A 17,804-nucleotide genomic window follows, 5' to 3' on the forward strand; every position below is an offset into this window, starting at 1 on the left:
TTAACTCTGAGCAGCTGTTTTGCAGTTTCAGCATTGGTTTCACATCTAGAAAATGCCTTCCACGTGAAGACCTCTGATTTTGAAACGAGCTTTTAAGATCTTTCTAACTCAAACCACTCTGATATTCTGTGATTCTGTGAGGAGGAATGATCACACCCAGCCTCTCACCTTCCCAGACTCCATGAGTGGCAGACTGTGTGGAGAACCTCTCTCTACCAAACGCACCCTGAGAAAACAAGAGGATACATTTGCACAAGGCTTTGAGAACTTAAACAGAAGTTAAAGAGCTGTGTTCTAGTATATCCACTGCTACCTCATCCTTCGCTGCAATGAATCACCCAGTTACTCTCAGTTATTCACAACTAACAGTTAGAAGTTTCTAGCTGTCTTCAAAACGTTCCTATTAGCATTCCCATAGACCATGTTTCTTTTAAGAATCTGTAACTCTGCTCTCTAGAAAGACAAGTAACTTTTTCAACAAAGCCCGAAGGTTGCAATCCCACCAGCACTTTAAATTCACCTGATTTTCTGGATTATTTTCTTCTAATTCTGGATTCTACTTGTCACACTGAGCCATGGCAGAGCATCATCAGGAATTACAAACAATAAAGAGCAAGCAACCTAACTGGAATTAAGGGACACAGTGCAGCCCAGGGAAGGCTGAGGGAACAGAGTTGGTTTTTTTTGAAGGAAAAAAAAAGACTAAGGGAGACTCTAACTGTACTATTTCCACTACCTAAAGGACTGTTAGAGAGCAGATAGCTTGGAATTGCACAGCCAGGATATAATATGGCAGGGAGTCAGCTGGCTGCTGCCAAGGATCTTTCAACAAACCAATGCAATGAGGTTGAAGTTTCTTCTCTACAGCCATTGAAGAGTTGATGCTTTAACACAGACTGTACCTGTCGTGTCGAAGTGCTCTCATATCTACATAGACTGTTGTTGGATCTGGTCCTGCTGTTCCCTAAGAATAATGAGGAAGAAACAAATTCAACAGAAGCCACAACATCCTGCTTTCATTCACATAAGCCACATAAATTCACAAATTTCTCTCCCTTTTTTGCTGACACTTATAAAGCACTTCCCTAATGTACAAGAAATAGAGTAGCCCCCCTTTCTACAGTGACTGCTGTAGAGCCTTTGCTTTTTATGGAATCAGTCAATGAATGCACAGGTGAAGTATGCAGTACAGGTTAAGTCTAAATTTGCGCATTTTTTAAATTTAAAATTCAGCTTTTAAGATTTTATTTGAGTAAGCACTTGATCTAAAACCCACATAACCAGTGCAAAAGGATGTAAGCATAAACCTGTGTGGGCCTAGTCCCTAACACTGCAGAACCAGATGGACTTTAGGACATGACAAGCACACATGCATCATCACTATACCTGTTCAGCCAGCTTGCCCAGCCTGTTCGGCTGACAGCAGGACCACAAACAGAAGTAACAGAGGCCATCAAAGTGTGGGAAACAGAGAGAAAGGGGAAAAAAAAGAAAATACAAACAAAGAGGCACTGGAAACACAAGATACACACAATAAGACAGAAAACAAAACTTACACTGTTTTAGAATGAAAAAGAAATTTCCATTTCAGATTATTTAAAAGCTTGGCGCTTCTAGGGGGTTCTTTGGGAAACATGCAAGTCACAGATAATGAACAAAAGAGGTCTAAGGCAACTCAAACATTCCTTTGTAATAAATCCTTTCTCCCCCTAAAAGACTGTTTGCAGCTTCAGAAACACCTTCTCAGTGAACCAGCTCAGCAGGGCTGGAACACGGGGACTTATTTGCCTGCTAATTTGTACCAAACGTTTGGTCATTCATTTACATTCATTTAAACCCAATTAATTAAAAACGCCTAACACAGGTATCACTTTAGAAGAATGGGGGAAAAGGGGTAGAAAACCTCTCCCACTAAAAAGGGGCTCAAGAATGGAGAACAGAGATGAAGAAAGCATAAAATGAAGGGGAAACTTAACTGCCCAGCAGTCCTGCATTCCTCACAGAGTTTTTATGGAGTACTTTTCATGTTACCATTCACTATTCTCCAGAAAAACTGTTTCCCCCCTGCCTTTATCCCAAAATAGCTTTTGAAATTTTTATTCACACAGGCAATTTGGAAAGCTGTTCTTTCACACTTGGCAGCTGAAATGTTTTATTCAATGAATTGAGAATCTTAATTTATAGTCATCTTGATTTCATGTGTATCCTTCCTGTTTTTCCACCTACTGATTCATAAAATCACTCTGACCTTATTTCTTTAAAACCATTTAGCTTGGTCTCGTTAAAAATCCTTCCTCCTTTAATTGTGAAAGAAACTATAGAAACTCAGGAAACAATTGTGAATGGCAACATATTTAAGTAACTCACGTCCCAGAATATCTCTCTTGTTTGAAACCTAGAACACTGTAATATATTCTGAGAGGAAAAAAGGCTTTTCTTCATCTAATGGGCACCAGGAAGAAAAAAAAAAGAAAACCCAAGTTTTGCAGAACTACAGTAGCAATTTTCATAGAATTTGTATCAGTAAAATTGGAAATTAAATTTACAATTACATATACTTAATCCATGTGCCCCCACAGACACTCCCCACATACTAAGCTACATACTGCCTCACCTGAAACCTGAGCACTTTATTTACTAATTCAAGCATCCTCCAAACTCCAGGGTACTTTCCCTTACTTAATACCTGATTTTTTGGGTAAGTTTTGGAATATATATACGTATTTTTTTAATCTCTTGACTGGAAAAGAAATATCTCATTAAGAAAAGTTAGTCTTCATCTGGTAGAATTACACATAAAAGTTTATTATCAGCTGAATACTAAACTGTCTGAGGTGGTTTTTGCCCACAGCATGTCATTATCTCCAGACTGTGAAGCAGGGCTGAGTACTTTAAGAGCACATCCTCCCCCTCAAAGTTTCCAATTTTATACTTTTAAGTAAAAAAAAAAGGTCCAGCTCTCACACAAGGTGAGACAAAAATATTTGCCTGTTGATAATAGTAATTTGAGATCTTTAAAAGTCAAAAAAACCTGCCAACTGTGTCAATTTTCCTGGGTCTTATTTGAGGAATTCTGTCTTCCATTTAAGTCCACATTACACAAAACAAGACAAAATCTGAATCACACAAATGCTGAAACAGCACTGCTTGTAACCTGTAATATTTATGAATAGGAAGCTGTTTATTTAACATTGCTCCTGTGTAGCAGGAAGGAAACAAGTTTCTTAGTCCTGACCCTCTGGATTAGAAAAGCAAATCAACTGGTCAATTAGTACAGAAATGTGAAATTACCATAACCAACATCATATTAAAAAGCTTATTTAACTTGGTGATGAAGCAAGCAAGCATGCAATGGAGCTCTAGTTCATTAGAAAAAGAAATCCATTCAGCTGAACATGACTTTCTACCAAGTTCCCAGAGATTCTGTGTAAGGAGCAAGCAGTTTAGTCTCACCTGTAAACAAATTGCTACGTTGACCCTGCAGCCAAAGGTAGTGCTCACTGCACGAGCAGAGAGGCCCAGGTCTTTGAACAACTTGGAGAAAGACTGAGTGAGGGTGATCCTTGGTCTCTCCTCCGCCACCACCATGCAGGTGCGCACACAGGACAGGTTAACCCCCTTCGTCTGCGGAGAGAACATCAGTGTGACTTCAAAGGCAGCAATTCTAAAGAGAAACCATTTCATCTGTGCAACAGAAGGGCTTTAAAAGCACTAGAGTAAGACATGAACTGGTGTAACAGTATATCGTGTAGCTGCAACACAATCATTCAGCCTTTTGAGCTGAAAACACCCCAAAAGGTCAATCTGCCACAGGGCTGGGCTCTCTAGAGACCTGCAGGCTCCCAGCACTGCACAGTTCAGGTGTTCCAGACACCATCAGCTCCTCTCAACATGAATGTGAATTATGGGCCAGGTTTCCCTTTGGTGAGGTCCAGAGGAGCAGAGGGACAGGCTTTTTTTGTCTCTGTTGAGAGCACACCATATAGCCACTTGTTTAGGAAGGAGAATGCTTTCACATTCTCAGTGGAAGTCCTTAGCAGCTAAGTTACTATAGCTGTGGGAATGCTCCTTCCTCTTCACAGAAATTAAATCTGAGTTAAGAGATTTCCCATAAAAATAAATAGATGTATTAGGGTGTAATTGCTTTTGTTAGAAATCAAAGAATCATATAGAATGCCTTGCATGGGAAGGAACCAAAAAGCTCATCCCATTCCAAGCCCTCAGCATGGGCAGGGACACCTTTCTCTAGATCAGGCTGCTCCAAGCCCCAACCAACCTGGCTTGGAACACTTCCAGGGCTGGGGAAGATTATATCCATTTTAGAACTCAACACTTTTGGTATCAAGTGATAGCTGAAAGTAAGTGAGACTTGCTAGGTTTGGGGGGCTTTTTCTTTTGGCTGTTTTGGGTAAGGTTTTTTGTGTTTGGTGGGGCTTTGGAATTTTTTCTTCTGTTGTGCGTTTTGTCTGGGATCCTTTTTTGTTTGATGTGGTTTTTTTTCCTTGTCTCAGACAGAAACAAGTTGATAGGCTTGCTATGTATTTTGCCCAAAATCTCAAAAACATCCAGCAGCACAGAGGCTGCACGAATAACTAAAACTGAAAATAGAAGACTTCTTTTTTTTTTGCCTCCACTGAAACACGTGAGCTGAATATTTCAGCAGTCTCAACACTCCCCAAAAGTCAAGTCATAATGAAAAGCTCACACAGAAACACTTAAAAACTCATCTTCTCCAATCCAAAAAGAAGTATTTTTAGACAGACACATGTATGTTTATGTCAGTTTGTGGGAAAATGAAGCCCACTCACCCGGAGGACATCAGTCTGTGTCCCAAGGCCTTTGGTGCACATCTCCATCACAGAGTAGGAGCAGAAGGTGACACGCACTTTGTACTGGCTGACAGCAGACAGCCACAGGGACACATTGCTCTCCAGCTCCAGGGGAGGCACCAGGATGGACTGGTGACCTGAATATACACTGGGGAGAGGAAGCAATAGCAACATGAAAATTCAAATAATTAATGCATGTGGCTTGTTTTAAAAGGCAAGAAGAATTGCAGTTTTGTGAGATGTGTTGCATTAGAGTAGCTACCTGGTTGAATCAAGTCAGGACTCACTCATTTTAAGAAACATTTAACTGCTTCCTTTAGCAGTATTTCTTAGTGCATACTAATCCTGCAGAGAACACCTTAAAGGTCTTGTCAAAACACCTGGTTTAATTGAGAAAGACTTTAAAAGGATTTACTTAATCAGTGTGAGACAGACAGTGAAGTCCTTTTTCTTTTCCTTGAATTTGGTATTCGATTAATTCCACTTGCATAGCTGAAGTTACTCAAGTAACTAACTGACTTAAATGGATTTTCTTAGCACAAAAGGTGTTTTCTGACCTCCTGATACAAAAAGGTTAATTTGGGTTTCTTTGACAGTTTCACTCAGGGTTCTGAAGGTTTCACTCTGGGGTTCTGGAGAAGGCTGGGCACACTGAGGAGCCCCAGAGCCATACCTGCACAAGCACCACAGAGCAAAGCCCAAGCCACAGTAGGGGTCCAGGCAGATGGCAATCTGTCGGGATGGGTACAGCTCACACTGGAGCTTTATTGAGCGACATAAGGCACTTGTAGCTGCATGTGACATCTGTAAGAGGAAAACAGGAGCTCTCAGGGACTTTTTTCTATTAAAAAAGCGTTTCACATACTCCTTTATAAATGTTAAGGAAACAAAATCTAATTATTTCTTGTTACCCTACCTTTACTCCTGCTAATATACCAGTAGTAGACACACTGAAGTCCAAGTATGCCAACATATCTGGAGATGTAGGTCTGAAAACACTAGCCAGCTTCTTTTTAGGCATATCATCTATTTAAAATATGTAAGAAGAGAAGAGTACCATATTACTTTGGGAAACAAGCACAGGACAAAAAATGTATCTTTACAGCATTACCACCAGATCCTGACTATAGGTTCTGGACAGCTATTTTAATGCAATGCAAAACACATCCGCTCAATCAGACAGTTATGGTGTAGCAAAATAAATACATCACTCTTCAAACTACTTCCATTTTGGCTACCGTACCTGTATCCAAAATAGTGGGCCATGTTTTAATATCTACAGCTGCTGCAGCCTCCTTGGACCTGAGCAGTTTCATTATAGCTTGGGTGGTCAGTATACACGCAGACTTACTGACCTGCAAAAGGCACAGCATTAAAACCATTGATAAAACCAGGGGATGCATGCTCAAAGTCATGTCATATCCAGCCAGATGAGATAACCAGTAAGATGAAGAGATGAAGAAAATAGTTGGAAACAAAGCAAAATACATCATGACAATAGAAGACCATTTAAAATGAGTTTCTGAAGAAGTAATTATTGACTTGGCCAGAGCATACTGAATATTTATTTTCTAGCTTATTTTACACTGACTGTGTCAAAGCAATTCATCAGGCTGCATCAACCATTCCACACTCCTCAAAAGCACGAGGAATGTCTCATACCTACCTCTACAATCATTTTGACAGTGGGCAGAGTGGTAGCAAGGTTCTGTGGATGAGGAGGGCGGACAGTGATGGGAACACAGCCAGCATACAAACAGCCATAGAAAGTTGCTATCAAGTCTACTCCTGGAAAGGATATTTGTGAAATTAAAGCCATTTTTATTAGAACAATAGGTCGAACTCTTTCACCAAAATCAAAATACACACTGATTTCCATTATCAAGCTGCAAAGATTTGTCACAAGTATCTCTTCAAATCAACAGGCTGCTCTTGACCACACCCAGTTTAAAGCATTTGGCATTTAAGAGTTAGCAAAAACGATTCCAATCCCATTAATGGACAGAACCTCTTGTGCAGTGTGACTGTGGGTTTTGCTGTCTGTGGTGCTTTACCTGGAGGGTAAACCAGGGCCACATGGTCACCAACGCTGAGCCGTCCCTTCTCCATCAGCGCGACTGCCACTCTCTCTGCCCTCTTGTGCAGCTGCAGGCACGAGGCAGTGCTGGCCACAGTGCCCTGCACAGGAGACAAGTGACAGAGAAAACCTTTATAGGAACAGCAGCAGGTCTTGGACATTGACATGAAAAGGTGTAAACCAAAAGGGTTCCTCCTGGAGGCATGTGAACACACTAACATGTAGCAGGAAATCACGAACTGCACTATTTTAAGCTAGGCAGAATGCATACTGAAATTCCAGTGTGGAATAAAAGATATGGCATAAAAGTCCCAAAGTGGAAAAATTTATGCTGCTTACTAACCAGCAATTTTTGTCTGCTTCATTAAAATAATCTGCAGCATTTCAGGGAACGACTTCTAGATGGAAGTTTCTTAGAATCTAAATAATCTTTTGTTTTCATCTCAATCTCCAAGCATGACCTAAAGTGCCTCTCACCTTGGAATTCAAGAGAAGGAAGAGCAGATGATCTGGAGTTGTCTGAGCTCGCCACTGAAGAACATCTGCTAAATACAGGAACTGAAATGGAAGCAAAAGGAGACACTCAGATTCACTCAAAATGCCTCACGTTTACTCTCAGCAGAGTATCATACCTGGTCTTCTGTCATTCTGAGCAAGCTAATTCAAATATTTAATAATACCAGGACCCCAGTGTCACCTTTCTTGCCTGGTCATTATCCTCCAGCTGGCTAACATCTCTCCCTGAGGCTTGTGCAATCCTCTTGCCAGCTACCAGGTTTCCCACAATCATCGATGCAGGGCCAACATCTGCATTTTGAAAAGAACAATGCAAAATGAGGAAAAACAACCTAAGGAACAAGCAACAACTCAGCCTGGAGGTGCCCTATATGCCACAGGTCTGGCAGAACTAACAAATATTCTGGTTTCCTCACCTGGCTGTTTCTGTCGAGGCTTGGGCAGGTTGGTAACACAGGTGTGGGGACACATCAAGACATTACAAGGATGCAGAGCACCCTCCAAAAAGCGCTGCTTGGTTTCTGAAATATGAATTCCTCCGAGTGGAGCCTTTGGCAAAGTGTTGGCTGGCACCAAAGCAAGGCAGTACACACCCACTTGGTGAATGCTATCAATTGCCTTCACAGAAATAAAAAAAAAAAATATATTCCACATTACCAACTGGGATGTAGCTAGAACAAGAATTTGAATTCAAGTCATTTATAACATTAAAATTTTTACTTGCACCACAATTTGCAAATAAAGGGTCCAATTCTGCACTCACTGAACTCATAGAAGCTGTGCCATGACTTCAATGGGAGCAGGAGCAGACCCAGGACTTTGCTTGTGCCCTCTACCAAGGGGATGCCACCTGCACATCAGGGATTAGGAAAGGCTCTTAAAAGTGGGCAAAAAGTGCAGAGATTTTCAAAAGCCAAAATTATATCACAGCAAATTTAGCATGTATGGCACAATCACAAAAGCGCAGTAGAACATAAAACTCACAAAATTTAGGAGGGAAGCACCTTTGCTGCCTAAAGCTTAAGTGTCTATTTTAGCTATGACACTTCTAAAAAGAGAAACAAAAATATTTTCTCTCATGAAAAAGCCTATTACCAGATATTCCCTCCAAAAAGATTAGAAAGCTGAAATTAGACAGAAACCATTATTACCCATCTGCCCTACTCTTAAGAGCAAACTTCCCTTAAGTTGTTCTCTGGATCCTTCCCTTCAGTTGCCCCTTACCAGTGTCTTCCATAATTGATCCCTCAATTTTTATTTCCTTAGAAATGATACATTCTAAAATCTGCAGATGCAAATCCACCACAGTTGCCCTTCCTCCTGTCCTTCACCCCCAAGGAAATACAGTAAAATAATTAAGGGAAAAAGCTTTTAATACTTCTTATTGCAGATCTGGCATAGGGCTGTTAGTGATAAAAAGCTTTCAGGGGCTGTTCTTACACTTGGCAGTGTAATTGGGAGTATTTTCAGAGGTAACTCTCAGTATGAAATCAGAAGAGACATAACCTATAACCCTTAGGACTTTCAGAACCCTCGTAGTAGGAAGTTAAAAAAAAACATTCTGAAAGAAAATCTTACTTTTTACAAAATGCTGTCAATTCTCAACCCTGAAAAAATTAACTTATTACAGCTCTCTGTGATTACACTGATAAGTTTTGTTTATGGGGAAAAAAAAAAGGTTCTCTAATATTCTCATTTCATGCATCAGCCTTATTCACCTGGAAAGAGAAAAGGACAGACTGACTACCTGTAGAACCCTGCTCATCCACTGAAAACTATCCTCCTCTGAGGCGTCAGGGCGCTGCTCTGCCACAAGCACTATCCGATCATCATGCAAAACGGGCACAGAAAACACTGCTATCCTAAAACACAAAGGACAGAAGAATGATAGGATGCAACATATGGTGAGCAGAGCATGGCTTATCATCACATGGGAATGGCTGCAACCTCGCATGGCACTGTTTCACACACACGAGCATTATTCATGCCAGGTCACAGAATCACAGAAAAATTTAGAACACATGTGGGTTCCTTGTGGTAACTGGTTTCTGGTGGGGTCAGGTGGATTTGTCACCCATGGAGCACGTGTGACAGGCAAGTTCCATACGTGCAGGGGCTGTGCAAACCTTGCCTACAGAACTCCATCATGCACACTAGACTTGCAGCCCCTACATATATGTCCCTTCTGGAAGACAACTATGCCAAATTACTGACCACCTTGCACTGAAAAATTCTTAATTCCCATTTGGGAATTACTTTAGTTTTAGGCTTGCCTCTTCTAGGATAAAATATTAATAATGCCTCAGTCTGGACTGGTCCCAGGCTGGACCCTGAGGGACCCTGCTTGTCATGGATGGCCATTGATGGATTGACTTGGACATTGAGTCATGGACCACTGAAGAGCACTCAGGTTGGAGATACAATACACTATCTTTGAGAGTCCTTCAGCAGCCTAGTTTGTTCTTTAGAACAGGTTGCACAGTCCCTCCCTCAGCCACCCAAAAGGCTCAGGGGGACAGAGGTGTTTTATATCTGGTATATGAGGTTCTTTTGAGTGTCTTGAGAGAAGCTTGGAAAGAAGTTTTAAACAGACACTTTAAGGTCTACCTTCATACTGTGTGAAAGTAGTTTAAAATCTATTATGCACGAAGCAGGGTGTCAATATTTGTCTTTCAATTTAGCAGGGACAGCCAAATTCACAACCTAGTGCCAACTTGCCTATAAAATACACATTAAGAAGTTCACATGCATTGCTCCTGTGTATGCTGTGGCACTTGATGACAGTCTGTGGGTTAAATATGGAGCATCAAAGCCCAATCAGCAGTGCTGAGGTTTTTAGTACACTCACCTTCCCCGATAGACAAACTTCATGGGTTCAACAGCCAAGGCAGTGGCTACCACATCATCTGCGTTGTGCCTGCGGCCACTAACTGTCATCAAGCCATCCAATTTTCCTACCACAAACACCAAATAGTCCTGAAAAGAAGGAAGGATTAGAAACAGAGCAGAAAAACCCCACTCCTGGCAATATATGCCAGACTCAAGCCAACAATACTCTTGAGATCTATAGGAGGGCAGTGCCCTGACATAAAATCCTGCTGAATTCAGAGGCATCACTTTAGAGTTGGGAGTCAGAAGGAAGTAGAGCCCTGAAGGCTTTTTCACACTTACAGGACCCACAAAGCCAAGCAATCCTGTTCTTGTGAAGGGCTGGTCTGAGACAGGCACGCCAGCTGCTGTCACTGGGATGGCCTGGAAGAACACAGAAGGATTCAGACACTCACTGGACTGATAAGGACTTTCACTCCTTTATTGCCAGAAAACATGAAATGGGGTATCACTGCAAGGAAAAATATGGGCAGAAAGATTGAAATGCCTTCAGGTAATTGCACATAAGACCACTATGTTAATTCAAGACTAAAATAAATTTAAATGCTCACACAAGCACTACACTGGATTGTGGAATGCAGAAGCAGCTGACTGAATGCAGATGACACTTGGTATTTTTGGGTATAAGAGACAGAATTTCTTGTTATGATTCTATGAATGAAGCAAAGTGTACCTGGACAGGGTATTTCTCTAACTAACTAAAAAACCAAACCAAACCATAAAACACACATACACAGGACCTCTAAGGAATAAGTAAGTCTGCTTGCAATAAGAAACACTAGAAATGTAACAATTACAAAGAAACACAAACCTCAAATACATTCTTGGTGATTCCAAGGAGGCCAAAATACGCTGTCCCAGTTGCTCCTGAATTCACACATATTTCTCCAACCTCATCAGCTTTACACAGATAAGGAGTCCCATCCACCTTCACAACACACATGCTGGCTGCAAGGAGGAAGAACACAGAATCACAGTGTTAGTCTGCTCCAGCAGCTGACACATGTGGTGCTCTGCCCCTGACAGATAAAGATTTTATTATCAATTATTCATCAGCGACAGCTACAGCACGCAAAAGAGCTCTCTTTAGCTTCTTGACATCCTGTACAATGTGTTCTCCAAGATTAAGTTGACAAATGCAATGTTTTTTTCTTACAGTGCTTCACAGCCTCCACACCACCTGCAGCTAAATCCAAGGCACAATGGACTGAGAGAGTTTGATTTAGCACTTAAGACTCAAGATCAAGAAAGAAATCAATAAATCTACCCAGGTCAATACAAAATAAACATGGCAAAGCCTACTCTGCTGCCTGCAGATAAAACAGATTTGTGGGTATATTTTCAAATCTTAGAGAAGTCTTCCAATTATCAACATCCTAGGTCTGAACAGGTGAGACAATCATTCACCCTTATCAACAGATCAACCTCTAAATTATCTTGGTTTCATAAAAATTACCTATCAGAACAACTAGCAGTTATTAGTAATTGTTTGGAACCATGCAATGATAACCTTGGGTGACCAAGTAAATAGATGCTACTCAAATTCTGATACAGTCCAAGTCCAAATTAGTACAACAGGTGCTGGATATTTTATGTGTGACCTAGATGTCTAGAATTAAAGTCTACAGTGTGAACTATCATTCATGCAAAACTCCACATTTTGCAATTTAGGAGGGAAAAATAATGGTAAAACGGAACTGATGAAATAGCTTATTACTACAGGAAGTAACTTGAGCTATATATCAGAACTATAATAAGTATGTAAGACTTAAACAGTGATGCAAAGAGAAGTGTTAATAACTGGATAAAAGCCCAGTTTGTGGGCATACACAAATGTACAGCCCTCACTGCATTCACAAACATGGAAAAACCAATGGATCAACCTGCAGTCCCTAAATGATGCTCCATTCATGAAGACCAAGGACAATCCTATCACCCTGATCAAATTAAAAAAAAAATACTTACCAGTAGCCAATGTATGATACAGGTAGTCTACAGGTACATTCTAACAGCAGGCACAGCTCTGCCCTGCCAGGTTACACTGCAAGGCTGCCCTTCTGCAGTATCTGTGGAGCTCTACTCTCGCTTCTCCTCCTTTTCCTGCTTCATGTGTGACATACAAGAGAGTGCATTACCACCATTTCAGTCTCTCTCAACAGCATTGCATCTGAAAAAGAATTAAAGAGAAGGGAAAAAGCAGATGGGATGGGAATGTACATGTGGACTGCACGTCATGAAGAACACAGATTCCTGCTAAGAAAGCTTTCTTCAAAGGAGTCCACATGTACATTCTGACAGATGGTGACTTGCAGCAGTCAGACCTGCCAAGGAGCATCCTGGCAGAAGATGAGAACCCTGCTGTGCAAAGGACCATGCTGATGCCCTACCAAAGGCTGGATTCAGCTCTGGATGTTTCAAGACTGGCACAGCAGGAATGCAAGAAGAATGCTGGGGGCTTGCCCAGCAGAAGGCTGTGACCAAAGGTACTGATGAAGCTGAAATGCTCTCTTGTTCCCCTTCCAGTGTTTCACAGCGGTTCCATATACAATGGATACTCCTGAACTGCACCTTTAGTTAGAATTTATCTTCTTGAAGCAGGAAGCCTTAGGAAAAATACTAAAAAGCCAGGCTAAAAAGCCTCTAGAGTCACTGTGGAAGAGATTTGCAGGGTTTTCAGACAAACCTCAGATTTGAGAAAAACAGCATGTGGGGATATCAAATGCAGACCTTAATCTCTTCCTATTTCTCTGGAAAGGGCAACAGGCATAATGCAAGCCAACTTCCTAGAAGAGTGAACATAAATCTGGACTCTTAGAGGTGATCACAAGCATCCAAAGTACAACATTTAAATTGGAAGAAAACACCTCATTCCAAGTGCACACTGGCACAGATCTCTAAGAGTTGCTCTGCAGTGGCTGTTGTCCCATTGTGTGACACACTGAAGCCATGTGGAACGCAGAATTTTGATGAATATGATAAATTCTAAAGGCTGAGTGGAAAAGAGGTTCTGTTAACTCACAATCTAAGGAAAAAACTGAAAGCTTCATCAAGTTGTTCTGTAAGAACTCCTTCTACTGAGGTGAAGGAACCAGATCCCTCTGCAGTGAAGATGCATTGTGGTAACTACCAGAACCTGGGCAAATGTTTGCTCAAACATGGACAGAAGAAACAATGAAATCCAAGACATCCATGGGCTGGAGACAATGTGAGCATCTTGACTTTAGAAAACTAGAACCATCTCCCTGAACTTCTAGAGAAGATACTGAATGCAGTCACAATCCAGAACATGACAGTGTTCTTTGCAGAAGATCTTGCAGAAGCCCAAGATTTCATGCCAACCTGAAGTTTTCTGCTTGAGCATAAGAAAGCAGCTGCTGCAGCAGTAGTTTCTAGGAACCAGCCTTTGTATGATTAGAGGCTATGGGGATTTAGAACTTTTGGATTCAAGAGTGTTAGCTCCTGTCAAAGGAAGAACATGAGAAGGATCCTGGTAAAAGAATGGAAATGATTGGTTGGGAAGCAGCAGGGAGACAAACTTAAATGAATACCCTGAGCAACATATCCAAGCTCAAACTTGAGGTATACTATGCTTCTAAGATGACAGATAACATGGCAATCACATTCCAATTGATGTGAAGGTTGGAGGCAGAGAATGGGCAGAAGAAAAGAGAGAGAGAGAGTTTGCACTCTCCCTACCATCTTTACCAGTCCAATTTGAAAAAATGAACTGAATATTGTTATGAGCTGAATTTAGCAATGCCAGACCCAGACAGAAACTATACAAAATAGCCCAAGGTGGTCAAAAGGTTAGGTAAAACATCATCCCTCCAGGGAGGATTCCAGCAGAATGCATACTAGGTTTTCTCTTAAGAATTCCCATGCCATCTTTGAGGGGAAGATTTCTCTGTGGATGCTGGCACTTCCCTTGAGGGTCTTGTGATGGGCATTCAAGGTAGATAATGGAAGTGAAGGGAATGTGGCATCAAGAATGGCCTGTGGGTTAAACAGCAGTGACACATGAAATGACCCTGGTGCTGATGGCTCTGGTGAGTAAGATCCCCAGAGCAGATGGGCTCAGTGTCTCAGAAAAAATAGCAAGATCTGAAGAAAAGGAGGGTGAGAGTGCATGTTTTATCCATGACCTTTTAACCAGGTAGTTCCTGAATGAAGTATTCCTGAGGTCTTCACAGGTAATGAGATCAAAGCCCCTTGGCTTTACCACTTCTGAATGAAATTCAGGGATGTGAGCTCCTATGTCACAAAGTATTTTAAAGACTAGGGCAGGCAGACTTCCAAGTTCAGTGGGGATCAGAAGATGGAAAAAAAAGCCTTCAGAAAAAAAATACAAAACCGAAAGCAGATCAAGAGCAAGACTCATCAGTCAGCAGAGGAGCAATGAACAGGTGGTGGTATGTTCTCTCCTGTATGCCAAACACCAAGCCAGAATGGACAGGGCACACCTTCCATGAATACTACACCAGAAAAAGCATAAATCTTACCAAGTAAGGCACAAGTATCTCCACTGTTAGAATGTACATGCAGACTCATTTGAAACTAAGTCATTCATTTTCTTAAGTCATTAATTTTTTTCATTTAGCACACCCCTGTAAGTAACTGCTAGTCCTTTGGCTGCCTTCCTACTCTGAAGGATTTTTTAAGAGACTAAGTTATCAATTATCCTCTATAATGAACTCTATCTTGTCTATTCTGACTTAAGGACTGTACAGAGAAATTTCTGCTGGAATTTTTAATATGTGGATAAATTGAAGCAAACCTGCCCCAGATTCTGACAGCCCAATGCTAATCAGTTTTAAAGGAGTTAATGAATTAAGTTTCCCAAGTTCTGCTTAACCTACAGTTTTACCACTTACTACCCTATTTTTCAAATAGCAACAGCCATCAATTACAAGTCATATCACTTTGAGGCACTTAATGGTACACATTTAATTGCTCTCCCTTCACAAAATCAGACAAGTCACTTGACACTTCTTACTCATGCAGAAAGTTATGGCAGTGTTATCACTGCCTGCCAGTGGCTCCCTAATCCTGAAGGGTCCCCTAGATTTGCCACACAATGCTCCAAGGAATTCTGACATAGAAGGGTTTTGTCACAGATCCCTCTGGCTGCTCAATCAAGCATTTCACAAGGACAGGGACACATTTTCTGATGACTCATAGTGAGGGGAAATTACTTACCCATAAGCATATAGGGAACTTTTCCAACACCCTAAGGCAGACCTGAACCTTCCACTGAGCAGATGCAACTCCATGGGACTTACAGCTCCAACAGCTGAATATGAAGAGTAGCTGCAGGCTGCTTTGTGCATTAGTGTAGTGAAGCACACTTTGCTGTGAGAGCAAGCCTGCAGCAAAGCCAGGAGCATCCCTGTGGTGCTTTTGCATGGCCTCGTTTTTGGCAGCAGGAGGGCTACAGAGGTGGAGGAGCCACATGGGATAAACTGATCCAAAGAAAGATTTCAACTGATCCTGCATCAAATATTACTTTTTGAACAGGAGCAACATTGAGTTTAAGCTCAGTCAGTTCACCAAAGGATTCATGACTACCTGAAGGGCAAGCAAAGTCGCTCCCTTCATGTCCCTGTGACTAACCCATAACCTAAGGAAAACACTGGGAGCACAGCTGAATTTCAGTGAGGTTTCAAGGAGACACCCCAAACAGACAGCAGTAGCTGTACACGCAGTCTGTATTCTGGCTGAAGCAGAAAAATCACTACTCTGTTGAGACACCGATGCCAGTCACAGAATTAGAGAACTGATTAGGTTGGAAAAGACCTTTAAGATCAAATCCAACTGTGAAGCTGAAGTTACTGCTTTTCTTGGAATTTATTATGGACTTTCAGAACAACTTCAAATGATCTTAATACAAAACAAAAACTTGAGAGAAAAGCCACACAACAACCAAGCGACTTCTCTGCTGTATTTTGGGATGAAGTGCAGAGCTTCTGCTCAGTCTTCAACAGAAGGAAGCTCTACTAAATTTAAGTTCAGTAACAACAACTGAACCACTGACTTTAGGGGCGGCAAAGGGCTTCTGGGCATAATAAGGAAAATGAAACAAAACCAATGAGACTTGCACACAACGGCTAAAATTTTCATCAGCAGAGTGGGAAGCTGTCTGCCTCCTCTTACTCATATCAGGGCCTTTGGCATACAGAGAAGAGGCTGTTGCTGAAATCCCACAAGTTGTGAGACTAACTCTCCACTTTACCTTGAGTTAATGCTCTACAGAGAGCAGGGATTTAGAACCACAGCTCTGCAAGGCAGGAAGTTCATAAGGAGACCAAGAATAGCAAAGCCAAAGGTGCCAAGGGCATGACCAGAATCAATGAGGTTCTTTCGTAACTACATAGTAAACTTGAGGGGTGAAGAGAGTTCCAAAAAATCTGTATTTCATCCTCTCCAAGCACACCAGAGCAGGTCAGGACAGGGCCTAAAGCTAGCAGTACAGACAGTGTCATGGAATGTTACACTGCCAGCCTAAAAGTTGGAGTAGATGGCACCAAGTGTCCAATCCTTCATCCCACTGTTCACAGTCTTCGGTCTAGCTTGGCACCCTGCCTTTACTAACCTTCTTCAGTGTGCTCTCCTCTCCCTTTCAACTCAAATATTCTATTCTATTCCACTCCACTCCACTCCACTCCACTCCAAAAACAGTTCTGCAGCAAGCCAAAAGCATTTGCCCATACCAAAACCTATGATCATTCAGATTTATTCTACATCAATCTCTAAGCATCACGTGTTTAGGTAATGTGTCAAAACATACATCATACTACCTTAAAGGTATTTAACATTTTTATTTATTCCATGCACACAAGTGTAATAGTAAAGATACCTTATATGAAATATGCTGAAACCTACACAAAATGCTTTCCTACCTCCAGGCATAATCTGCCCAACATCCTGCACAGTTAACACTGACAACTTCTCCTCTGTATCCACTCTGATCACGCCAAAACTCAGACAGTTCATGGATAACACTGCTTTTCCTGGAGGGGGGCCACCCAGTTCAGGAGGTCTGGAAGACAGAAAGTCCAGTTAGATGTGAAACAACAGACCAATATTGCTGATATGTCACTAAAACCACCGTGCTGGTTTCTCAGGCTTGGTAAGGCTAAAAAAAATAATGGTTTCTCACTTTAAACAAACAAGAGTTCAGGACTTATATTGTAACCAAATGAAGAAAGAGCTAAAGCAAAACTCTTCAAAATTTCATATTTTGTTTCAAGTTTTTCAAGAAAAAATTCCAGCATGTATCATCCATATGTCTATTAATAATGAAAGTATTTCCTTTTCTCAGAGCATCCCTTGCTATATCCAGAAATCCAATCCAATTTTTCAGACCAGTTACAAATATTTTTTTTAGTCCCCTGTTTAGAAGAGATTGTACATAAGCAATTAATTAGGGATTCATCATCTTCTTCCTCCCAAATAAGTAAGCCTTGTTTTGGGGGCATTTTAAAAGGTCCTCCAAT

General features: G+C 41.3%; 1 protein-coding gene across 4 annotated transcripts in view; it reads right to left on the reverse strand.

Annotated features, from left to right (window-relative positions):
* DIP2A (DIP2 acetate--CoA ligase A) overlaps nucleotides 1–17,804 on the reverse strand; it is a 74,115-nt gene that overhangs the window by 4,666 nt on the left and 51,645 nt on the right. For 2 of the 4 annotated variants that reach the window (XM_085065932.1, XM_085065929.1), the window contains 18 exons: nucleotides 17,208–17,347; nucleotides 11,123–11,259; nucleotides 10,594–10,674; nucleotides 10,271–10,398; nucleotides 9,170–9,284; nucleotides 7,839–8,040; nucleotides 7,604–7,713; nucleotides 7,384–7,464; nucleotides 6,884–7,007; nucleotides 6,496–6,617; nucleotides 6,073–6,184; nucleotides 5,746–5,855; nucleotides 5,503–5,633; nucleotides 4,809–4,977; nucleotides 3,454–3,624; nucleotides 1,387–1,416; nucleotides 903–964; nucleotides 169–226 (listed from right to left, as the gene is read on the reverse strand). In XM_085065932.1, coding sequence (XP_084922058.1) covers nucleotides 169–226; nucleotides 903–964; nucleotides 1,387–1,416; nucleotides 3,454–3,624; nucleotides 4,809–4,977; nucleotides 5,503–5,633; nucleotides 5,746–5,855; nucleotides 6,073–6,184; nucleotides 6,496–6,617; nucleotides 6,884–7,007; nucleotides 7,384–7,464; nucleotides 7,604–7,713; nucleotides 7,839–8,040; nucleotides 9,170–9,284; nucleotides 10,271–10,398; nucleotides 10,594–10,674; nucleotides 11,123–11,259; nucleotides 17,208–17,347 — 2,083 coding nt within the window. The remainder of the gene's footprint in view (nucleotides 1–168; nucleotides 227–902; nucleotides 965–1,386; nucleotides 1,417–3,453; nucleotides 3,625–4,808; nucleotides 4,978–5,502; nucleotides 5,634–5,745; nucleotides 5,856–6,072; nucleotides 6,185–6,495; nucleotides 6,618–6,883; nucleotides 7,008–7,383; nucleotides 7,465–7,603; nucleotides 7,714–7,838; nucleotides 8,041–9,169; nucleotides 9,285–10,270; nucleotides 10,399–10,593; nucleotides 10,675–11,122; nucleotides 11,260–17,207; nucleotides 17,348–17,804) is intronic. The other 2 variants (XM_085065930.1, XM_085065931.1) reach the window with 2 other exon arrangements.

This window comes from Lichenostomus cassidix, chromosome 7 (genome assembly GCF_008360975.1).
Source record: "Lichenostomus cassidix isolate B80296 chromosome 7, HeHo_3.0, whole genome shotgun sequence".
Taxonomy (NCBI): domain Eukaryota; kingdom Metazoa; phylum Chordata; class Aves; order Passeriformes; family Meliphagidae; genus Lichenostomus; species Lichenostomus cassidix.